At 35.4% G+C, this 24,923-nt stretch overlaps 4 protein-coding genes across 4 annotated transcripts in view; 2 read left to right on the top strand and 2 right to left on the bottom strand.

Moving 5' to 3' along the window:
* LOC108863517 (CRC domain-containing protein TSO1) overlaps positions 1 to 24,923 on the bottom strand; it is a 92,981-nt gene that overhangs the window by 50,848 nt on the left and 17,210 nt on the right. The window lies entirely within an intron of this gene.
* On the top strand, positions 158 to 1,301 carry LOC108863181 (non-specific lipid transfer protein GPI-anchored 5). Its single transcript, XM_018637514.2, has 3 exons — positions 158 to 751; positions 834 to 881; positions 975 to 1,301. Exons 1-3 carry the CDS (start codon positions 430 to 432, stop codon positions 1,118 to 1,120), a joined length of 516 nt encoding a protein of 171 aa, XP_018493016.1. The 5' UTR covers positions 158 to 429; the 3' UTR covers positions 1,121 to 1,301.
* LOC108863180 (protein CDC73 homolog) lies at positions 1,851 to 3,607 on the bottom strand. The gene is made up of 3 exons (XM_018637513.2): positions 2,370 to 3,607; positions 2,202 to 2,284; positions 1,851 to 2,111 (listed from the first exon to the last, which is right to left on the bottom strand). Exons 1-3 carry the CDS (start codon positions 3,409 to 3,411, stop codon positions 2,019 to 2,021), a joined length of 1,218 nt encoding a protein of 405 aa, XP_018493015.1. The 5' UTR covers positions 3,412 to 3,607; the 3' UTR covers positions 1,851 to 2,018.
* LOC108860716 (uncharacterized) lies at positions 4,146 to 4,904 on the top strand. Its single transcript, XM_018634571.2, has one exon. The coding sequence runs from the start codon at positions 4,150 to 4,152 to the stop codon at positions 4,696 to 4,698; it is 549 nt and encodes a 182-aa protein (XP_018490073.1). The 5' UTR covers positions 4,146 to 4,149; the 3' UTR covers positions 4,699 to 4,904.

The following is a 24,923-nucleotide window of genomic DNA, read 5'->3' as shown; positions in this document are numbered from 1 at the left end:
GTCAAACAAATGGGTCATTCTAAAGGAAAAAAATAACAACAATACAAAACAATCACTGTATCATATAGTAATTAGGAAAAACTACAAGTAGTAGTTCAACAACGCAGCCTTAGACCGTCACATATGCGACCGACCCCAAATAAACAAAAGGGATTCAGTTCTGTTCACAAGACAACAACAACACTTCGTGTCCAAACAAACGCAAATACTTCACATAAACTGTTATAAAAGTAGGAGAAAGTTGGTCACCGGTATTAAGCCACCTTTTGTCATTTTTTCTACTCCCAACTCCTTATTTATATCCTTCATTTAATCTCCAAAGCCTTCACAAATCAAACAAACACAACACAACCCAGCAAAAACAAAAACAAAAACAAAAAAAAAAACTTTAAAAGGATTATATTCTCTCCAGACACATCTCAAGAAAACATGAAAACGGGAATGGGTTTAGTGTTGCTTACAGTTTTCATGGCTGTGATGTCATCTACAAGAGTCCTTGCTCAGTCGAGTTGCACAACTGCTTTGATCAGTATGTCGCCGTGTCTCAACTACATAACCGGAAACACTACCTCTCCATCTCAGCAATGCTGCAGTCAGTTGGGTAACGTAGTCCGGTCTTCTCCTGACTGTTTGTGTCAGGTCCTCAACGGTGGTGGCTCTCAGCTCGGGATTAACGTTAACCAAACACAGGCTCTTGCTTTGCCTAGGGCTTGTAATGTTCAGACTCCTCCTGTCAGTCGCTGTAACAACGGTAAGAGTTTTCAAGAAGAAGCACTTCATTAAGATTGTACCAAAACATGTAACTCTTATGCAGTATTGTTCAACTTTTGCAGGTGGTGGTTCTACTGCTGCCTCTCCTGCAGACTCACCAAACTCTTCAGGTAAAATGATTTTAAACAGATGAACTAAGTAACACCAATCTTAATATAGCCTCTGTTATCTAATGCATCCATGTTTGGGTTTTTACTTGTTAGGACCAGGAAATGGATCGAAAACTGTACCAGTAGGAGAAGGAGAAGGGGAAGGACCATCGTCAGACGGAAGCTCTATCAAGTTCTCATATCCTCTTCTTGCCTTCCTTTCCGCGGCTTCCTACATGGCAATCTTCTTGCAATACTGAGTTTCCCCATCCACGGTTCTCCTGAAACCTATGAAGCTTTTATTATACCACTCAGATTGCATTCTTTATTTTTCCTTATTTGTTCACATTTCCTTGTGACTTCGTGTATTGTATTTTTATTATGTGCTCCGGATGATATTGGATCTCTTTACCTTTTATAATAAACACTACTTTTTCAGAACACAGTTTCAAGAACCGAACATTAGCTCTCTGAACCTGAATCGGTTTCCATGGTAGAAATCTAAATGTTATAGATTCAAAACTCAAGAAGCAGAAAATAGCATATACAAAAGAAGATATCCTAAACGGAACAAAAAACTGAGTCAGGTTCATGAAAAAGAACATCCTATAGAGTATGACAGACTTTAAGCGGAAAGAGGAACCGTCAAGGCATGATATGCAATGAGAAAAAAAAAACAGCAGAGGATAATAATTATCTACATACCGTTGACATATCAGTTGAGTAGATTGTCTTCATAGCTCAAGCTAAGCGGAAGGTAGAAACTTCCTCACCCATTCAATGTCTAATGTTATTGAAATATAGAACTTCAACCTGTAACAAACAAGATGAGATGAAGATGACCATGAGGGCTTGTGTTACCCCACATTTATTAACAAGAAAGTTTCAAGTCTCTACATCTTGTGAATGTTATAAAAACTTTTTGCATTACAGGCTCTAGAATATGATATATAATAATACATCAAAATGCATTAACAGAGACCAAGACACTTCAAAGAAAGCTGATGAACAGTTTAACTCACCATTAATAGAAAACAATCACACTGCATAACATGTTCACTGTGTTTATCTCGCTAATGTTACAGAAAGTAATAAAGATAATCAAGTAACAAGAATGAAAGATGAATCCATAAAGTGAATTTCTACAGCTGCTAGATGCTAAGAATGTGACCGAGACCGAACAAACTCCTCTAGTTTTTCCCAGACTTCTAAGGCTGCTGCCCGGTCTTGATGCCGCTTATTCTTACTAATCTGAAAAAAAGACACAGAACAGGTTCCTCGATTCAGTAAATCATATCCCAACATAACAGCATGTAAAAAGAGGAGTGTCAAGTTTCTCACCGAGATAATCTTCACATTCCACTGCTTAACCGTCTTGGCTGATTCAATACTATCATCTTCAAACCGCAAGAAGAACCCAATTACTGCAACCAAAAAAAAGACCAAACTGTCAAATTCCAATCCCAAGAAAACCATAAAGATTAGAGCTTTAGCATTACTTTCACTTACTCTTATTGAAAATCTCAACATGGTCCTTGAAAGGCCAATCCTTGAACTGCCAATCCTTCCCCAAGACGAAAACCGCAACAACACGGTCCCAATCATCAGGCTTCAAAGCAGAAGGCTTATCCCTAACCTCATAAGCAGTCACAACCCTCTCCCTATCCCTACTAAACTTCTTCTGAACCGTAATACAATCCGGCTTCACCCCTTTCATCTCCTTAGCCTTGACATCGTTCGGTATATAAACCCCATCCTCAAGAAACTCCTTCACATTGTAAATAGTAATCAGCGTCTGAAACGCACTGGGGACAAGAATAATCGGCACACCTTCCCCAATCTTCCTCATCTTAGACTTGGGGTTCCCCGCGTCGTAGCCAGAAGAATCATCATTAAACCCCACGATCCCTCTCTCCTCAGCTCCCATCAGCCTACTCTTGGCGACCAGACCGTCTTTCCTCTGGTGAGACTCGATCCTCTGCCTCTCCTCCTCCCTCTTGGTCGAGTTCACAAGCACGGAGTGGAAATCCCTGTTCTTGCACTCGAGGATCGCGTCTCGGCTCTTCAACGGCCTCTCGTTGGACCGAATCAGCATGATGTAATCCACGTCCTCTCTGCCGAACTCCTCGACGGTGTTTGCGTCGTTCTCTCGGGAGACGAAGGCGGAGTTGTCTTGGTCGGGTCTGTACTCCTCGTTCTGCTTCTGGCTCTGCGCGTTCTGCTGCTGGAGCAGGAGGTAGTCGATCGAGTCGGAGGAGGCGACTCTCCCGGTGAGGTAGTCGAGGAGGGGTTTACGATCCGGTAAGGTGACGGCGGGGACGGAGTTTTTGACGGTGGATTGCATGTACTCTCCGAGTTTGAGGTGGATGTTCTTCACGTAGTGGACTAGGGCTTCTAGCGTGTAGAGGCTCCCGCCTTTGGATCTGTACGCCGTCTCCGTCGCGCAGGGGAACGAGTAGCCCGATCCGAATCGGTAATTGGCTCCGACCCGCTCGATTTTGTCCAGGTCTTTTCGGGTTGTGAAGTCCTTCAGCACCGATAACGGATCCATTGCTAGAGAGAGAGGTTCTGATTTCGATCTTTAGGTTTTTATCTGAGAGCTTCGTGAGGAAAAAAATAGTAATTTTGAGATGTGGATCTGAGAATATAGGCTAGAGAGTGAGAGAGGCTGATTTCGATTTTAGGGTTTATGCTAAGAAGAAGCTCAATAGAGATTCGTGAGGGAGAAAAAAAAAAGGAAAAGATGAAGAGGAAGAAGACGGTCAATTAGTAACTTGGATATGTAATAGGCTCAGAACATAATGGGCTATTAAGCCCAATAGAGTTGTCTTAGACCATGTAATGTAATGTAATGTATTTTGGTATATTTTCTTGTAAAATATAAAATCTTTATAATATAGATAGAATTATTTTTAATGTATTCCCAATAATAACAATATTTAAAATTAAAAATTAAAAATAAAGTTTGCTATATCTTTCCTCAATATAGAAGAAAAAATAGCAGTTAGTTAAATTGAAATTGATTTTAAATGTTATTATTATTTTTTATCAAACAATTTTTTTTAGATGTTATTATATAAGTAAAATAGTAATGGGTTGAAAATGTTTTTAGGATTTATGGTTTATGTAATTAAAAATTAAAAATTTCGAAGGTGAAAATGAGAATATAGGCCCAAATTATTAATGGGCCTTGAAGCCCAATAAATTGTTTATGAAATTCTCCTGCCTTGGGATCGTTTTTGAAGTATTTAATTGCAACACAAGTCAACTTTTATAACCAACCATAACCATGGAAACGTCACCAAGTATCTTCCTCCGTCCGTTTGATCTCTCTGACGCCGAAGACGTTCTTAAATGGGCAGGCGACGATGACGTCACACGTTACCTTCGATGGACCTCCGTTAGAACCGTGGAAGAAGCCCGACAACACATCCTCCAAACGGCCATACCACACCCGTGGCGCCGTTCCATTTCTCTCCTCAAAGACGGTCGTTCGATAGGTTGCGTCTCCGTAAGGCCTGATAATGGCGATGGTAGGTGCCGAGCTGACGTTGGATACGCCGTGGAAAAAGAGTATTGGGGACGGGGGATAGCCACGGCGGCGGTGAGGATGGCGGTGGAACAAGCTTTTGAGGTTTTTCCGGATGTGGTGAGGTTACAAGCGGTGGTTGAGGTGGAGAATAAAGCGTCACAGAAAGTTTTGGAGAAAGTTGGGTTTGACAAAGAGGGTTTGCTTAAAAAGTATGGTTTTTGCAAAGGAGGGATTAGTGATATGTTTTTGTATAGTTTTGTTAAAGAGGAAAACGGGAGAAATAGATATCAGGTTCTTACCGAATGACAGAAAAGAAAAAGATGTTTACGGTAACGAGTGATGGTGTCTTTTGTCTCCATCTTCTTAAGTATTTTTTGTAAAATGGTGTCATGTGAATTATGGATCTACCATGTATTTTTATCTCAGCTAAAAAGTTACTATAAATAGCTTGGAGATTATAAGCTATGGTGACACTGATGATAAAACTTATTATTATATATTGCTGTTTTTGTGTTTCGGGCCAATATGCTGGATAAATCCAAAGCACTAAATAAAATATTTTAGAAAAATTGATTTCCACAATTTTTATTTTCCTTTTTCGTTTTTTTTTGTTCTAGACTCATGTTTGAAAACCAAAGCATGATTGTCTCATAAAAGTTATTTATAAAGAAAATATGGCTATCCGGAGTTTCTACAGCTCTTATCATCATCCCCATAAGCGCTAGCTAGGCCGATATTCACGTGCTACACGCAGAATTCTTTGCTAAAAGTTTGTGTCACTATATTTTTTAGAGAGAACAAGGTAACCGTAGAAACCATAGGAAGTTTTAAAGGCAGAAACAAAACGAACGTTGTCACAAAATATCTAATTAAAATCTGTGTGATGCTAAATGCAGTAAGAATTAAGTTACAAAAACAATAATTATATAGATGCAGAGAATACAAAGAACGATCCCTACGGAAGCGGCTGCGATAGTGTTCAAAACTTATGCTTAGAAAAGTAATAATAAGAGAAATTGACATATATAAACTGGTGTGTACTTTAACATTTAACTACAAATTATTTGTCAAGGGGTTTATGTTACGACTACGAAGCTCTCACATAGAATGAAGAAGAGAGTACATAGAACTAGATAAGCGAAGAAAACTAAAAGAAATACTAGAAGTCATCAGACCAGTGTTTGGAGGTCTCCATTTTTAGCATGTTCGTTTAATAAACGCAGTAAGAAGCACGACTAAAATTTCTTCACATCTATCTTCTTCATTGGTCGTTCCGGTGAAATACGGGAAAACTAGGCGACCAAACAATAAGGGGGATGTATTGAACTGTGGATTTTAAAACAATAAGAACGACCTGTTTCTCTCTCATCAGCTACAAAAACACCAATTTCCTTCTTTTCTTGTCCATATCTTGCATAAAATTTGTTTCGCTGGTTATTGTCGTTTAGTTAAGCGTTAACTAAACGAACAGGACTTATGAGTGACTGCTAAAACAAAATTAATATTACATGATATGGTTTTAAGTCTGGGGGATAACATATTTCGGTCTTGAACTTTCTAATATTCAAAACTAAAAAACTAAATTTCTAGTGGTAATAACATTGCATAAATGGAAATTTGATGAAGCGAATCTAAGAAGTCTAAATACTTGCGTTCTAAGCCTTATTTTGTAGGGTTTTTCTAGCAGTGGTGAGGTTACGAGCGGTAGTTGAAGTAGAGAACAAATCAACTCATAAGCAATATTTTTGTAACCGGACGAGAAGCAACCCGGTTAATTATTTGTATTATGGTTCAATAAATTTGATATCGGGTCAAATCTGATTTATAATATTATATGTATAATTTAATATATGAACATAAAAATAAAATTAATAAATATGATATATAATTAGAATATGAATAATCAAATATTACATTAAAAATATTAACTAACTTTCTTGTTCATCTAGATTTATTTATGGCTTAATAGTTTTTATTCAGTTTAATGGTTTTATTCAGTTCAATAATTTTAAAACCTAATCTGACTGCATTACTAGTTCATAGTCGAACGTGGTCCAATCATTTAGTCAGTCAGGTTTTAAAACACTGCTATAAGATTTTGGAGAAAGCTGTGTTTGACGTTGGGTTTTTCTTTTGCAAAAGAGGGCTTAGAGGTATACGTTTTTGTATAGTATTTTTATGGATGATTGTTTATCTAATAACTAAGAGAATAATAGGGATATTGGTTTACAAAGAAAAATATGTTCATGGCAACGAGTGATGGCCCCTTTTGTCTCCATGTTATCATAATGTCATAAGGTGTTTACATCGTGCCATATGAATTATGATCTATCGTGACTTTCTCTTCCTCTCAATGTTTCCTTGTTCATTTGCATGAAAATATGAAGTAACTATATACCGGTAGATTTGCCATAATCCACCACAATATATGCGGTTCAATTTTGATGGTATATCTAATAGACCAATCAAAACCAATGTGCTTACACATGAGAGTTCTATTTCTGACGAGCAAGAACACATAAGAAGTGTTCTTCATACGATATTTGTTGTTCCCTGCCGATTAATATTCCTTAATAGTGTAAATGAACAAAAATATATTTTGATCGTTAAGTTTTCCTTCTCTGGATATACACAAATAGTAATACGTCACTGACATGGCAGCATCCCTATAAAATATTCAGCATTATACATTTCTGATGGATCATATATTTAAAAATTAAAACGTCATAGTGGGTTCATATATTTAAATCTTCATGAAAATTTGCAAGAAAAAAGAGTGAAAAGTCTCCGAGAAGTATCATCAAGGAGCACGCATGTATCTTGAACAGAAGTCATGCATAGTGTCGCCAATATGATGTTTTACATTTCTTGTCCTATCAATCTTTAAAATTGTGTCAACTTCATACTCAACTACTTACATTTATACTTATTTTTATACAAATTTCATCTGTATATTATATATCCTTAAACTATGCATAAACTCGAATAGTCTACAGGGCCGCCCCGTAGATAAGTCAAGAGAAAATTTAATAATTTGGAAGTTGATTTTTTTTTTTTACAAATTTGAAGATCTACGTCTATGTAATTTTTTAATAAATTTTAGGGGCTTGAGGGTAATGTAAGCATTTGCTAAAAAAAATTGACACCAGAGTTATATCTACTACACTTTACTAATAATTCAGATTGAATGAGAAATGAAAGTAAAAGCTGTGATTAAACGTTACCAAAGTTCTTATATTCCTCCAACCAAGTTTGACTATAGAAAACACTAACTTTTTTTTCTTTTAATAACTTTGGGAATCCCAAAATTTTCTAAATCCAAAAATTAATTCTACGATGTCTACAGCACTCCACGTATTTTCTGGGTGGCCAGTGGAAAAACACTAACTTGCAAGTAATACATACATGATCTCTACTTTTATATAACCGCGTGATGTAACATCATTCAGGAACTTCACTGGAAATGGCATGTCATTATATAGATTGGTCGCCACGTTTTGTTTATTAATTTATGATCCATTTTCCTTGATTTGTGTTTGTCATTTCAAAACTGACTGAAATGTTGATTCGACAAATTATCAAGAGACATCAGAGACTGATACTGAATCGATGTTAGACATTTTAACTCCGAAAAAAAAATCGGTGTAGTTACACAAACACATCAGAACTTTATCTGTGTTACAATATTGGAGGATGAGGAAGAATATATTTTAGATATACTTAAGTTGTTGAGATATTGATGTATCTAGTAATAGTTATCTTTAACCAAAGTCGGTTAACATTGTAAGTATATAACGGAAGGAGAATATGTGAATAAGACAACTTTGACATACAAACTTTCATGGTATCAGAGCAGAGATCTGCTTAAAAACGTATTCTGATTTTTATTTTTTCTCTTGTGTGACGTGATCACGATGGGAGATGGAGATGATTCGAAACAAATCATCGGGAAACAAGTGGTGAATTCCCCGTACTCATTGTACTCTTCTGACAACCCAGGTGCTTTAATCACATCTGTTCAGTTGAAAGGAGATAACTATAATGAGTGGGCTATGGAGATGTTAAACGCATTGAGAGCGAAGAAGAAGGCAGGATTTCTCGATGGAACCCTACCGAAGCCAGCTGATGACAGTCCAGATCTGGAGCCATGGTTGAGCGTGAACTCAATGATCGTTGGCTGGATCAGATCATCCATAGAGCCGAGAGTTCGGTCGACTCTTTATTACAGAGGCACATAAGCTGTGGGAAAATTTGAAGAAGCGCTTTGAAGTGGGCAACAAGGTTCGCGTGCATCAGTTGATGGAACAACTTGCGTCTTGCCGAAAGAACGGGCAGGCGGTGATCGACTATTATGGTCGTTTGGCAGTGATGTGGGAGGAGCTTCAAACTTACAGACCACCCCCCGCATGCAGTTGTTCTGCTGCTGCAGCGTACGAGAAGGAACGAGAAGATGAACGTGTCCACCAGTTCATAATGGGATTAGATGAGACGAGGTTTGGCAATGTGGTAACCGCGATCATAGAAGCAGATGATCTCCCTGACTTAGGGAAGGCGTACGCCAAGGTTATCAGAGAAGAGGCTCGTTTGAACACAGCAAAGTCTCGAGAAGTAGTGGCACAGGATGCTGTTGGTTTTGTCTCGAGGAAAGAAGTTGAGGATCCTAATATCAAACGAGACACTCGGGAAGCAAGACCTGAGAACAACGCACAGTATGGAAACAGGGCAAGAGATAGGCTCTGTTCCAATTGTGGTAAGACAGGACATGAGAAAACCAACTGTTGGCAAATCATTGGATACCCTGAATGGATGAACGAAAGGAGAGGAAGAGGATCAGGGAGAGGAGGTCGTGGCAGTTACGGAAGAGGCGGAGGACGAGGTTCTGCTCATACAGCGCAGGCATCGAGTTCTCATGGTTCCGGCAGTTCAGACCTCACACCTGAGCAATGGAAGGCTATAACCGCAATTATCAACGATGGGAAATCAAGTTCTCAGTCTGAGAAATTGTCTGGTAAGACACTTGGTGATGTGATTATAGATTCAGGGGCTTCACATCACATGACAGGAGACTTGAGAAGCCTAGTTAACGTAAGGGAAACTCCACCTTGCGTTATTGGCTTTGCTGATGGAGGAACGTCAACGTCTTGCCGAATGGGAGACATGATTTTGACTGAGCATATATCGCTCAGAGATGTGCTATTTGTGCCCAAATTGGATTGCACTCTTATTTCAGTTTCAAAGTTGCTGAAGTATAGTAATTGTTTTGCACTTTTCACTGACACAATTTGTGTATTGCAGGACCGTTCTTCGAAGACTCTGATTGGAGCCGGTGAGGAATGTGGTGGGGTGTACTACTTTAGAGATGTGAGAGTTGCACGAGCTAACAGAGCAGATGGTGGTGATGATCGACTTCTGTGGCATCGGCGACTTGGGCATCCAGCTTTTAGTGTTTCGTCTTCTTTATCTACGTTTTCTGGTGAGGCTTGCTCTAGTCCTTGTGACGTGTGTTTTAGAGCAAAGCAAACAAGAGATGTTTTTCATGAAAGTATTAATAAAACAAGCAAGTGTTTTGAGCTTATTCATGTAGACGTATGGGGACCGTATAGAGTGCCAGCATCGTGTGGTGCATCTTATTTTCTCACGATAGTTGATGATTTCTCAAGAAGTGTATGGACTTATCTGCTCATGGCAAAGTCTGAGGTTAAGACAGTTTTGCGTCAATTCTGCAGTTACGCAGAAACGCAATTTGGATGCAGAGTTCAGAAAGTAAGAAGTGATAATGGCACAGAGTTTATGTGCTTGGGAAGTTACTTTCAAGACCAGGGATTGTGCATCAGACCTCGTGTGTGGATACTCCACAACAAAACGGTCGGGTAGAGAGGAAGCACAGACATATTTTGAATGTGGCAAGGGCACTGCTGTTTCAATCCAAATTATCAGTCAAGTTTTGGGGAGAAGCTGTTACTACAGCCACACATGTGATCAATGTGACTCCTTCGAAGGTGTTGAAAGGGGCCTCGCCATACGAGATCTTGTTTGGAGTAAAGCCATCGTATGACTCTTTAAGAGTGTTTGGCTCGCTATGCTATGTACATCGGCGAGATCGTGGTAAAGACAAGCTTGGGGAGAGAAGTAGAAAATGTATTTTTGTTGGCTACCCATTTGGAAAGAAAGCTTGGAGAGTATATGACTTGGACAAAGAAGAGTTTGTAGTGTCTAGAGATGTGAGCTTCTTTGAAGATGTGTTCCCTTATAGTGAAAGTGATGCTGTCTCGTTGGAAAATAAAGAATGTACAGGCGTAGTTGATGATGATTTGGTGATAAATGTTAATGAGGAAGTCAGGGGGAGTGTGAACACATCTACTGACGAGTCTTCTGGTGGAAAAGCAGTAGTTGCAACTCCAGTAGCGACGCAGGTTGAGGAAGAAAAACAGAGCAGTAGTAGTGATGTGGAAACAGAGGAAAAAGAGGATGTCGTTGAGGTTTCTAAAGCACCAAAGGCAGTTCCCGAGTTGGGAAGAGGCTGTAGAGAGAAGGTTCCTTCAGTGAAGCTGAGAGATTATGTGAGTTACAGTGCTCAACATCTACAAACACCCCACCATGAACTCGCTGCGCCACCACAAAGATCAGAGTCCTCGACGAATGTCCAAGGTAACACTTTGTACCCTCTTGAGCACTATATCTCTGACGACCGGTTTTCTGCAGAACATAAAGCGTTCTTAGCAGCCATCACTAGTGCAACAGAACCCAGAAACTACAAGGAGGCGGTGCAACATGAGATCTGGCGCAACTCTATGAAGAAGAAAATAGTCGCATTTGAAGAAAATGAAACCTTTAGTGTTGTTGATCTCCCACCAGGAAAGAAGGCTATTGGCAATATGTGGATCTACAATTATAAGTACAATGCTGATGGCACAATGGAGAGACCGAAATCACGATTGGTGGCTCTTGGGAATAGACAAGTGAAAGGAAGAGATTTCAAGGAGACTTTTGCACCGGTTGCAAAGATGACAACAGTGAGAAGCTTGTTGCGTGTGGTTGCAGGGAAAGGTTGGATTGTGCATCAAATGGATGTTCATAACGCGTTTTTGCATGGGGATCTCAAAGAGGAAGTGTACATGAAGCTACCACAAGGCTTTCAGGTGTCGGATCCTAACAAGGTGTTGCGACTGCATAAGGCAGTCTATGGGCTCCGACAGGCGCCGAGATGCTGGTTCTCCAAACTCACAGATGCGCTGAAGAAGTATGGTTTCAAGCACTCCTATGCAGACTATTCTCTGTTTGTGTTCTCTAGAAGAGGAATGGAGCTCCGAGTGCTCATATATGTGGATGACTTGTTAGTATATGGAAATGATGCGCAGTTTTTGAACAAGTTTAAGGAGTATTTGTGTGAATGTTTTCATATGAAGGACCTGGGAAAGTTGAAATATTTCTTAGGCATTGAAGTAGGGCGTGGTGACGAGGGCTTTCTACTCACACAGCGCAAGTATGCATTGGATTTAATCTCAGATGTTGGATTGCTTGGTTCAAAACCAGCTGCTACGCCGATGGAACAACATCACAAACTAGCGCTTGATAAGAGCCCGTATCTACGCGATGCAGAGCAGTATAGGAGGCTTGTGGGGCGTTTGATCTATTTGTCTATAACACGTCCAGACATTTCATATCCCGTGCACATTCTTTCGCAGTTCATGAAAGCACCGCGTGAACTACAGTGGGCAGCGGCGATGAGAGTAGTCAGATATCTTAAAGGAACAGCTGGACAGGGCATTTTGCTAAGCTCCCAAGCTGACATGAGTTTATCTGTGTATTGTGATGCAGACTGGTCAGCTTGTCCTGTTACCAGAAGGTCGTTAAGTGCGTATGTAGCTCTGGTTGGTGGCTCGCCAGTTTCCTGGAAGACAAAGAAACAGAAAGTGGTTTCGCACTCATCTGCAGAGGCGGAATACAGGTCCATGGCGCAGGCTACTAGGGAGATTAAGTGGCTGCGACGGTTGTTAAGTGACTTGGGAGTCAAGCAGTCGAAGTCATCTGAACTATATTGTGACAGCAAGTCCGCAATATACATAGCTGCCAATCCAGTGTTTCACGAGAGGACCAAACATATCGAGTCTGACTGTCATTAGGTGCGAGATGCTATCCAAGAAGGGATACTAAGGACAGTGCATGTTAGGACGACTGAGCAACTAGCCGACGTGTTGACAAAGGCATTGGGAAGAGCTCAGTTCGAGAATTTGTTGTTCAAGTTGGGAGTACGAAACTTTCATATTCCTAACTTGAGGGGGAGTATTGGAGGATAAGGAAGAATATATTTTAGATATACTTAAGTTGTTGAAATATTGATGTATCTAGTAATAGTTATCTTTAACCAAAGTCGGTTAACATTGGAAGTATATAACGGAAGGAGAATATGTGAATAAGACAACTTTGACATACAAACTTTCATACAAGCACACTTGTTTTGTTTAAATTCTAATAATTTGAATAGACAGGGACAAAGTAACCTACACAAACCACCTCTCGATTGCAATGATATTACGCCTATAAATTGGCGTAATTCTATACATCCAAAGAGTTAATCAACTGAGTAAGTTCAAAATCTTACTTCTCTTATTTTCATATTTACTTATTTTTACTGTGTAGAAAGATAGATGATGCGACAAGAAGCAGTGAATCGTGATGTGAGCTCATGTGGCCCCATTTAATCTAGGGGAATTTTCAAAAATACCACTTTCAAAGTACCATTATTCATCTTTACCACCACTAAAGACACATTTTTCAAAAATACTTTATTTATTAAAATGGTAAAAACTCTTATATCTTTGTTTTTATATGCATTTCAAAATTCTAATCCCAAATTTTAAATCATAAACCTCCAATTCTAAACCCTAAACCCAAAATCTTCAACTCTAAACCCTAAACCCTAAACTATATACCCTAAATTCAATATCCTAAACCATAAACCCTAAAGTCTAAACTATAAACCCTAAATCCTCAACTCTAAATCCTAAATCCTCAACTCTAAACCCTAAACTATATACCTTAAACCCTAAAAATCAAATCTTAACCCTAAATCCTAAACCTTCAAATCTAAACCCTTCAATAAAAGTAGTGGTAAAAGTGGTTAGTGTAAACATGAAAAATATTACTATGAAAATGGTATTTTTGGCAATTTCTCTTTAATCTATTTATGACTCTTTAAAGAGTAGACTCCTTTTCTGGCAGTAAAAGAGAGATTAGATTCTGATCTCAGGGACGGTCTTGATGATATGATGGATTGTACTGACGAGCCATGACACGACTCATGATGCTGCATTAGTTCTATTTCTATACTGTGCATTCACACTATTTTAGTCAAATTGGCGATTATCAAGCTTTGCAAAAACACTGCTTAAATCCATTCACGATTTCTTTCCCCTCGTCTACGATAGGTAAAATTTGTTACATCAAGTTATCTACTGAAAAACACAGTATCAAATCCATAAAGATAGTAGAAAGTTTTCGGCAGATGTTTTATCAAAAAAAAAAAAATCGGCAGATGCGGCAATGTATATATTTTACGATTATAGTTTTCTACAATTAAGCCACCTCTATAGTGGTTTCAAAAAGTTGATGGAGTCAAAGTGTTTTTAATTCACCAATTCTCAATCTCATTTTAACAAAAACCGGAATTCAAAAAAATAATCAAACGTATCAAAAATGTTGGTTATTAAACATTACTAGGTGGTTGCCCGCAAATTTGCGAATATAAACATTGTATAAAAATATACGTACATTAATATAAATCTGAAAATTACTGAACAAAAAGTTATTTCATAACATTCTATTTTATTTTGTTTAACCACTTTGTTTTATATAGATGCATAAAATAAACTATTGCAAAATTACAAATTTTCCATAATTTTGTCAAAACACATATCACTTTTTCTCACACATTTTATATTAAATGTTTAACATAAAACTCACAATTGATTAGCAACCAAATTTATTCTTAAATTTTCTCCAATGAATACACTATCTTATCAAACACCGATTAATTTGACCAAGATTTTCATTAAAAGTAATTTTATTTTAGATATCTTTTAAAAGTATTATTTTCATTTTTATAAAATTAATTTAATACAAAACTATTTTAATGAAATATATATCAGAAAATAATATCTAATTTTTAATAATGTGATGTAATTATTTTGACATATATCAATGTGAGATTCAATGGATTTATTACATTAAAATAAAAAGTTTATATCTGTATAAAAATTGTAAGAACTTTGTTTCATACATTGTAAAACTTTTAATATAATGTTCTGATTTTTTTTCGATTTTATATTCCAAGAAATAAATTAATTTATTAATCCACATCCTCCTATATATTAATTGAGAAGTCACTTAAGTGATTTATGATTATGTGTCACTCATAGGAGAACTCTCTAATTAATCGTTTTAATTTGATTCGTCGAAAGTTTTTTCAGTTTTTAAAGAAACTAAATCAAGAATAATTTATATCAATAGCCAAAATCATACTTAACAAAAATGGCTTTAACAAATATATATTTTAGGAGATTGTGACATCAATGATCAGTTTTCCTATAGAGATTTTTACTTATTTATCACTTAGGTGAAGTTTAGTTTTACTTCTCTTAATTTGATTGGTTGTTAGAATTTGAGTTTATTTAATCAAATCATCCTACAGAATTCATTGTGTGTCATTCATAGATGAAGTTTAAAATTAATTCTCTTAATTTGATTGGTTGTTAGCATTTGAATTTTCGTTTATCTATGTAAATTGAAAAGTAATTATACAATCAATTATCTGTCATTTTTAGTTTTGAATACTTTTTTCATATTTAAACTAAAATGTTATTACCTTTAATCATGTTTAAAACTTTTTTTGACAAATATTTCGAAAAAATATAAAAGAAAAATTAATTTTATTAAATTTAAAATAAATTAAAAATAATCAAACAAATAAAAAATATAAGTAACACAAAGCATCAATTCTAATGTTGAAGCTATAGAAACCTCCAACCATCATCTTGAAACAACACAAAAATAAAATAAAAATTTCCTCTATGAAGGGTATAGTAAGAGAAAGATTATAATATGGCTTTCATAAAAAGATTTTTAGTGAATTATATTTATATTGTTGAACTATCTAAGATCATCTAAAAATATATGTTGAAATTTTTGATAATCAAACAACTCAAAGTTAAAATTTTAATTTTTTTTTTTATTTTTCAATAATTGTAATATTATAAACATAATATATATTTCTCCGTATAATATTATTTCCCGCGAATCGCGGACAAACACCTAGTATTATTTTAAACGACTTACCATACAATTTATGTTTTTAAATAATTTAAAAAATCGCAATATGATGCAATAATAGTTATTATAGTTATTTTATTAGAATTATATGTTTATATGTTTTATATGTATATTATGACTTATATAGGAAAGTAAATCTTTTTACAACTGTTTATAATATAAAATAAAGCTAGTATATTTATTTTATTAACCATTTTTAACAACAAACTTCATATAATTTATAAATAGACTATTATTGTAAAAAAATGATGAAGTACTATATAAAATTTCCATAATTGCTACTATTGAATACTATAAATGATTATGGATAAAAATATATAAATAGTTTGGAAACTAACATTAATTGGTTCTAAGATTGTCTTTTTAGATTTGATTAAAATAAATGAAAATAAAAATCATTGACAAATGAAATTATTGTTGTGAATGTGTGTCTTATTAATGTCGAATATGAACTCCTTATATAGGGACTACAAGATGGGCCACTAATGGGCCAAAGCCTACTAGTATCTTTTGGATAAACATCCACCTGAACCAGTCGGTTCATAACACTTCCCCTGGATGTTGAATCCATCTTGAGTTCGCCAGATACCAAATCCTTTTTGGGCTCGTGATACACTTTACCAATTACTTGGTGTTGCCTCATTAAAACCTTACCAGGAAAACCCAGTGGGACAAAACCATGGTGAAGGAAAAAGAGTACAACATGTATCACTTTCCCTGATTTGTACCTCCGTATATGCTCTTGAGGTTAGCGCATGAGTAGACTGGTGGTAACTTCATGGGCGCCAAGACTCTGAGCTGGTCTTCTATTGTGCACGTCCTGGACTGATAGGAAGGTCTCATGGACGTGGTGCTGTTGTAGACATGGTAAAGAAGCCGGTTGACATGTCTTTGGTTGGACTCGTACTTCTTCATATTTGTTTTCCAACGTGTGCATACTGCTTGTTTGAGAACTATCCATGTATGGATCCAATGTTATAACCTGTATCATAATCAAAAACAAAACCAAACAAACACATCTTTGGGTTTGGTTAGTATAAAATAATCTCAAACATAATAAAATGATATTTTAATCCTGTCCCATTGCCTTTATATTTGGACATAGCTTAAGCTTAGTTCAAAGCTCATGTTCGTATGTGTATAACAAACACATCAAGGCAAGGCGCAAATGGCACCTTTGGCAAGGGACATGTATGGTTTTATTTCCAATGCCTCATGGTTTGATCATTTAACAACATATATGATCATACTGCACTTTGAAATTATTTAGATGTATAGTACTAAGTTTAAACTTAACAATAATTTCACTTGTGAATATTTACATCCGGATGTGCCTTGAGTCTTTTCTAGACCAAGGAAATATGTCTCTGTCCAATCTAGGATCAAAGGATCCATGACCTATCTTAGGTGGTCTCGTGACCATGTTCCTTCTTAGAACAAAGTGGGTCAGTACTTGGACCAAGTGAAAACCATTCGACCATGGGTCTTACATTGGCTTGTATCCAGACTAAGGTACAACTTCTTTGTCCTTCTTATGACCTAATGAGTCTATGTCCGGATCTAGGGACTATGGGACTATGTTACCATACAATGGGGCTAGCCATATTTATATAGTAAACATTTAGATTCAATGAACTTTATAGACTTCACACAGTGGTTCATGCCTAATGTTTTGTCATCTTTTATATATGCCTTATTGATGCACAAGAATTTCATCTCTAAGTATATTTAAGATACTTACTTTGTAATCCCAAACAATCTTTGTTTGTCCCAAAACTTAATCTTTCCCAAAACATTCATTTCAATGCTTTCTTTAGATAGTCTTTTGGGAAGTGTCTCCAGAGGTTCCTAGGATATTTTCTTTAGATCAAAATATTCTTGTATACTCTAGTTCTCGAGAACTTTGTTGCTTTAGACAACTATATATCCTCTGAGACTTATATATATATTATCCAGTGGACTTATATAATTAGGCGGTTTACATCCTTCAACCGCAAGTATAAGTTTTTCTTTCTTATGTGCCAGACTTATCTAGGAATCTCAATGTTTGTTGCATCCACCATAAGGAACTTATCTCCTTATAATTGATTCCTGGTCTTTGTGAGATCCTTGTGCATATGGTCGTGCCTTATACTTGGCTATCTCACCATGTTTGATTTCTTTTACTCACAAAGAATCATTGTCCAACTGGTTTTTTGTCTAGAGGTGTCCGAACTATAGGACCAAAACCTCTCTTTCTTAACTCCACGTCTTCTTATCCATTTGATCTTAATCTCATGTTGAATGCATTCATCTATGGACGTGGGTCTCATGATCCTCATTGATCTCATGATCTTTAAGTGCTACATTGTGCATTGTATATTGTTAACTTCGAGTACTCGTTTGTTCCTTTTGTGTCCTAGACATGACATAACTTTATTGAGGTTTTATTATGACCTTTAATACCCTGAAGCTTGGCGTCCCAAGCATCATTAGGTACCTTAGATACAACCATATCTTATGGTTTCCTCATCCGTGGCCACGGCTTTTAGGTTTGTCCATCTTTGGATCGACTATGTCTAGGAGTCCCTCATCCACGGTTTCATTTGCACCTTTCTATATTTATCTGAGGGATCTTATCTTTAGAACTTATTGATCTAACTTGTTTAGATTCAGTAGCAACTTGATTGTGTTCTATTGAACATCAAATCTTATTTGGTGCATTCATAGCTGGTAAAAATGACTTAGTCATTCTATTCGGGTCAGGAATCTGGCAATTGTATTAAGCTAGCTTTTGTATAAACTTTATGGACTTCTAGAACTCATTCTAGAGTCTGAGGATCTTGCCAATATAAGGATGTTTTGATTCCGTATAATTTTCTATTATCCAGCTTTCCCTTAATGTTGGATGTTCAGATTCACTGAGGTGACTATCCGTGTACCTAGGCTTTAATCAACTTGTCCGTGGATAGCTCAAGGTATTTAGAAACGTGGGGAACTTATATAAAATGTATCCAACATCTATTCCCATCCTCTCATCTTATATTTCTGTGGTGGAGCGATAGAATTTATAAATGGCACTTCTTTATGTGCTAAGATGAGATGTGTCTGGCCTTTGACCCGGTTTAGTCAATGGGATGGGTATCAACGTTCACTTCTGTGCGTGTTTGTCCATGTAGAATAAAAGGTGGGTTTTTATTCTTATCCTTCCCCCATGGACATATCATACATTCTTAAAATACTTTTAGAATGTGAATCATGTAAAGATATGTAGCCTTTTAGGCGATTTTTCTTTCTGTTCTTGTCCTTTCATTATGAATATTTGTGTCCACATTGAGTCATGAGATGTTTTCTACATTCTCCATGATCATATAATGTTTATCAAACCCTTTTGGGACGTGAGCACTTTAATCTATATTCACTTGGACGTTTTGAAGTAACATGTTTTCCTTTATCCTTAGTTTAGTCCGAATGGGATAAGACTATCTTTGTTCTTGTGAACTCTTTGATGTTTCAATATTGTGTATGTCCATGTTACATGGAGTGATAACACTTACCCCCATGGACATATTATATTTGGATACTTTTAGATGTGAGTTCACTTAGCTTTTACCAAGACTTGTAGTCTTTGTCATCATACAATCTTCTTTTGGGCGGTTTCTCTTTAAGAAAAAACTTTGTTTCTTTTGCCCATGGATTCATTATGAAACTATCCATTCATCAATTCTTAAGTCTTTCACTTATAAGAATGATTATTGTACACGTCCTCTCTTTGTGTACATAGCCTCAAATGTGAATACAATGCACACGACCTCTATATTGTACACTCCTCTCTTTGTGTACCTTTGAGGCAATAGGATATTTGATCGTGGATTTTGTGTCTTAAGATGTATGTGGTTTGATCCACTGTACATCATAAGGGTATTCATATGAATGGACGTTTTGTTTATGATATAAAAGCTTTTATTTATTGATTCTTTCAAAGATAGCAACCAAAGGAAGTGAATAATGTTTAAAAGGAAAATAATAAGGTGTGAAATAACTAAGTAAGAACACTAAGGGCTTGATGTCGAGTCAACATGTCTTACTCCATATGGTGATCTATTCTCTTATGCTTTGTTGGATCATCCTTTCTTGTGATCCATACGATCACACTTGTCATGATCCATGAGAACATATTTGACAATTTTCCTTCATCTTTCCGAACCATCTTAGCTTTTCTTTTAAAGCTTTGCTGATAAAGAGTAGCTAGATACTTAGGAGTTCTGCATCTCTTAGCCAAATGGTTGTCCATTCCACAATTATTGCACAACTTAGACCATCCCCCATGTCCATATCCTCTCTTGACACAGTTGGTTTCTAGATCAGCCCTTTCGGCTGGTAGTGCATTAGCTGGTGGTAATGGAGTTGGCCTCGTAAACTCTCTTTCACTACTGTTCATTAGCAATTCATGATTTTGCTCAGCTTGCAACAATCTTGCTATTAGAGATGTATAGGTAGTGAAGCCCATTTCTCTATATTGTTGTACTAACAAAAAGTTGGTAGGGTGAAAGGTGGAGAATGTCTTTTCCAACATATCTTCATCAGTCACTACCTCACCACATAGTTTCATTTCGAAAACTATTTTGAGTAGTGCAAAGTTATATTCTCCCAGACTTATAGTCTTGGAATTTGAGGTTGATCTATTCTCGTAAAGCTTTGGTATGTATAACCTCTTGGATACAATTTCTATTCTCTAGATCTGTCCAAAGCTTTGAGAGATCATCGGTCAGATATAGACTTTTGAGTTTTTTTCACAAATATGATGGCGAGTGTTCAGGAGTTCTCTTGCGATGCTATCATCTGTGATGCATTCACTGAGTTTATTAGACTCAAGTGTGGTTTTAATATCTTGTGCCCATTGCACATACTGCAAGTAGTTTTCTCCTAAGATTATGATGGAGGAATTTGACATCTGAAATATTTAGTGTTTCATAACTTAGACCTTACTAATATGTTTCGAGGAACTGATTTTAAAATCTAATTTTAGAGAAGTTTTCCAGAAAATTCTATAAAAGGAAACATTCTAAAAATGGAAACTTTCTAAAAATGGAAACTTTTTATAAATAGAAACTTTCTAAAAATGGAAACTTTCTAGAAATGGAAACTTTCTATCTACCAAAATAGGGTTTATAATATCGATTGGTTTAGGGATTTATAAACTGATTTGGTTTAATGTTTTCACAATTCAGATTTGGTTTTTATAAGTTCATAAACCGGTTTAGATTAGGGTTTAATAATCGGATATGGTTTAAAGGATTTCATAATCCGATTTGGTTAGGGTTTTATACAAAATATTAATTTCATAAGTTTTATGGTTTGAATATTAATCGGTACATTTTATAAAATCTAGTAACCTAACGATTTGATTTAAATCAAGCAAGAACAATAGTTCAACTTAGTTCAAATCGCAAACCTCAAATTTTATTTTATAAAATCGGTTTCAAGTTTTCAAAAGAAGTTTGGATTTTGTTAACTTACCTTAAACTCGATCGATTTTACTCCTTGGCTTCTCTTTAACCTCAATGGGTCTGACTTTGTTTTCCTAAAAAAAATTGATCAAAAAGAAGTTAGTAATATGAAAAACAATCAGCTATAAACAAACTAGAAAGAGAAGTTTGCAGCCTTAGGTTTAGTTTCTGATTTTGACGGCGGAGCTTGTATCTGTCGTAGAGAACGCGTCTGATCACGGATTGAGGTGAGGTCTGCGGCGTTGGATTCTCCTCTTCAAAAGCTTCAAATTGATATGTCGCACGTTTTCTGGATCTTTACGGTTTGGGAGAACGATCGATTTGAAGTTGAGTCAAAATTAGGATTCTTGTGAATTGACGGCGCACACTAAAACAGAGCTTGGCGGGGCGTCTGAGATCTGATCGACGCGAGGTTTCCGGCTATGGATTCTTCTCTTCAAGATCTTCAATTTGGTATATCGCACGTCGTTTGGATCGTTATGGTTTGAGAGAACGACCGATTTGAAGTTGCGTCAAAATTAGGGTTCTTGAGCAATTGACGGCGCGTACTAAAATACAGCGTGCCGGCGCGTCTGAGATCGGATCCTCACGAGGTTAGCGGCGATGGCTTCGTCTCGTCGAGATCTTCAGATTGATAAGTGGCTCGCCATCTAGGTCGTTACGGTTAGGGAGATATGACTGTTTTAAGATGCGGCTAGTTTTTAAGGTTTGGATGACCTACGAATTTTGCTAGGGTTTTGAGCTCGTGCTGATAACGTGTTGTGAATGTGTGTCTTATTAATGTCGAATATGAACTCCTTATATAGGGACTACAAGATGGGCCACTAATGGGCCAAAGCCTACTAGTATCTTTTGGATAAACATCCACCTGAACCAGTCGGTTCATAACAATTATAAGAATTTTTCTCAAAGTATTTGTATGAGTGACACGTCATCAGAAGTCATTAAAGTAACTTCTCAAATTAATATATTGGAGGACTTTAATAAAAACCTAATTTAATTTAATATATATCAGAAAAATCATATCTAATTTTTAATAATTTGATGTAATTATTTTGACATATATCAGTGTGAGATTCAATATATTTATTACATCAAAATAAAAAGTTTCTATTTGTATAAAAATGGTTAGAACTTTGTTTCGTGCATTGTAAAACTTTTAATATAATGTTCTGATTTTCTCGATTTTATATTCCAAGAAATAAATTAATTTATTAATATTATTTTAAACGACTTACCGTACAATTTATGTTTTTAAATAATTATAAACTTGCTATATGATGCATTAATAGTTATTATAATTATTTTATTAGAATTATATGTTTTATATATGTATATTATGACGTAAATAGGAAATTAAATATTTTTACAAATGTTTATAATAGAAAGTAGAGCTAGTATATTTATTTTATTAACTACTTTTTAACAACATAATTCATATAATTTATAAATAGACTATTAGTGCAAAAACAATTGATGAAGTACTATATAGAATTTCCTATAATTGCTACCATTAAATACTATAAATGATTATGCATAAGAATATATAAATAGTTTTGAAACTAACATTAATTGGTTATAGAATTGACTTTTTAAGAATTGATTAAAATAAATAAAAATTAAAAATCATTAACCAATGAAATTATAAGGATTTTTAAATAGTAGGATTTCTATTTTTATAAATAATTTATAACATTTTTAAAATTCTGATAAATTTATTATGTAAACAACGATAAATAATATTAATAAACATGTTTGGATTGTGTAATATATAAATAGTTATTATATAATTATATTCGAATACAATTCATCATGTAGAGTATAAAACAATTATAATTATCTTATATAAAAATTTGCTCATTATATTTTTAGACTATAAATATTAAAAGTAATAAATAAAACATTATTAATCTTTCTATAATTTCGAGAATTAATTGCCATAAATTGTTATTTGTAATATTATTTAGATTATATGGCAAGTGATGTTAAATGATTTTAGACTTACCTCAAATTTTAGATCTAATTTAAATAAATAAAATTAAAAACAATCAACCAATCAAATTATAACGATTTCTTGAAACTTCACCTATAAGACACGTCACCAGAAATCACTAAATCACCTATAAGACACGTCACCTAAAGAAGTGATTTCTCATTTGGGGGATATAGCTCTCATATTCCAAGAGTGAGAGGGCTACATGTTGTTTGGAATTACAAATGCCAAGAATCGTCACTCAAAACGGGACATATTAGCCATGTTCGTTATAACCGCTGCAACAGCTACTGGCGACTAAAAAATACACATAGAAAATGAAGAAATCAACGGGTAGCCAACAAATGGTGAAAAAAACAAGTAGCTGGCGACTCAATTTTACTTCGGAGGACATCGCTGTTTATTCCGGCGATTCACTGTTTGTCTTCAACAACACAACTAATTAATTGCTGCGATTTATCCTGACAAAATTTCTTCAATTCGACTTGTAAATTCCGAACGCCATCGTTGCCATAACATTTTTCAACAGAACAGGGCTACCTTTGGATTCATGATGCTATAGCTTCTCTCTCGCAAGGAGATGTTAAAATACAATTGCGAAAAATTCATCAGAAATTTCAAACGTTTGTTGGTGAACGCCAAAGCGATTGAGAAGATAGATGCACTGGAGATTAGAGGATGGTTTATAGTCACTGTGATGGAATTAATATGGCATGGTGGTTGAATGCATGTAGAAAGATCTGGTGGATTAGATGGAATGAAAAAAAACAATGGAATATGAAAATAATAAAGAGATAAAGTGACATACAATGAATCTTTTATTACCACAGTCTGGTATTACTTTTGTATTTTTAACTTTTTAGTTCTCTTTTCGGGGATATTACCATTTGGTGGTTAGACTGTGAGCAGCAACACTTATGTAAAAGATTGCCGGCCTGTATTGATAGGCGCAAAAGAACAATACTTAAGTTTACTCCTGGGGTGAACTTATGAATTCACCTATTTCTTTATTTCAATTAAATTAGTATAAATATTAATGTCACATAAATAAATAAATTATAAATTACAAAAAGTAAACTTTAAATAATAAACTTTAAATTCAAACCCTAAATTCAAATCTTAGATCTTAAATTTTAATCTAAACTCTAAACCCAAAACCCAAACCTATACCCTAAACCCAAACTATATACCCTAAATCCTAAACCCTAAACCCAAACTCTAAACCCTAAACCCAAACTATAAACCCTAAATCATAAATCTTAAACTCAAACTGTAAACCATAAACCCGAACTCTATGCCCTAAAATGTATTTGAAAATATATTTGATGATCATTAACCCAAAGGTATTTGAAAATTATGGGTTTATGATTTACAATTTGGGTTTAAGATTTAAGATTTAGGGTTTAGAGTTTGGGTTTAGGATTTAGAGTTTAGGTTTAGGATTTATGGTTTGAGTTTAGGGTTTAGGATTTATGGTATATAGTTTGGGTTTAGGGTATAAGTTTGGGTTTAGGGTATAGGTTTAGAGTTTTGTTTAAAATTTAAGATCTAAAATTTGGGTTTAGGGTTCGAATTTAGAATTTATGATTTAAAGTTTATTTCTTTTGTAATTTATGATTTATTTATTTATGTGATATTAATATTTATGGTAATATGATTGCAATAAGGAAATAGGTGAATTCATAAGTTCACACTAGGGGTGAACTTAAGTATTGTTCTGG

Source organism: Raphanus sativus, chromosome 5, assembly GCF_000801105.2.
Source record: "Raphanus sativus cultivar WK10039 chromosome 5, ASM80110v3, whole genome shotgun sequence".
Lineage (NCBI taxonomy): Eukaryota > Viridiplantae > Streptophyta > Magnoliopsida > Brassicales > Brassicaceae > Raphanus > Raphanus sativus.
Note: the sequence above shows the minus strand (reverse complement) of the source record. Positions and strands in the feature narration are given on the sequence as shown.

Bases quoted from the DNA above. Each gene is read 5' to 3' on its own strand.
- LOC108860716 (XM_018634571.2), top strand. From the start codon at position 4,150: ATGGAAACGTCACCAAGTATCTTCCTCCGTCCGTTTGATCTCTCTGAC.
- LOC108863180 (XM_018637513.2), bottom strand. From the start codon at position 3,411: ATGGATCCGTTATCGGTGCTGAAGGACTTCACAACCCGAAAAGACCTG. The intron at 2,285-2,369 runs GTAAGTGAAAGT...TTTTGGTTGCAG, and splicing joins TGTTGAGATTTTCAATAAGA to TAATTGGGTTCTTCTTGCGG. The intron at 2,112-2,201 runs GTGAGAAACTTG...TCTTTTTTTCAG, and splicing joins GGAATGTGAAGATTATCTCG to ATTAGTAAGAATAAGCGGCA.
- LOC108863181 (XM_018637514.2), top strand. From the start codon at position 430: ATGAAAACGGGAATGGGTTTAGTGTTGCTTACAGTTTTCATGGCTGTG. The intron at 752-833 runs GTAAGAGTTTTC...CAACTTTTGCAG, and splicing joins TGTCAGTCGCTGTAACAACG to GTGGTGGTTCTACTGCTGCC. The intron at 882-974 runs GTAAAATGATTT...TTTACTTGTTAG, and splicing joins AGACTCACCAAACTCTTCAG to GACCAGGAAATGGATCGAAA.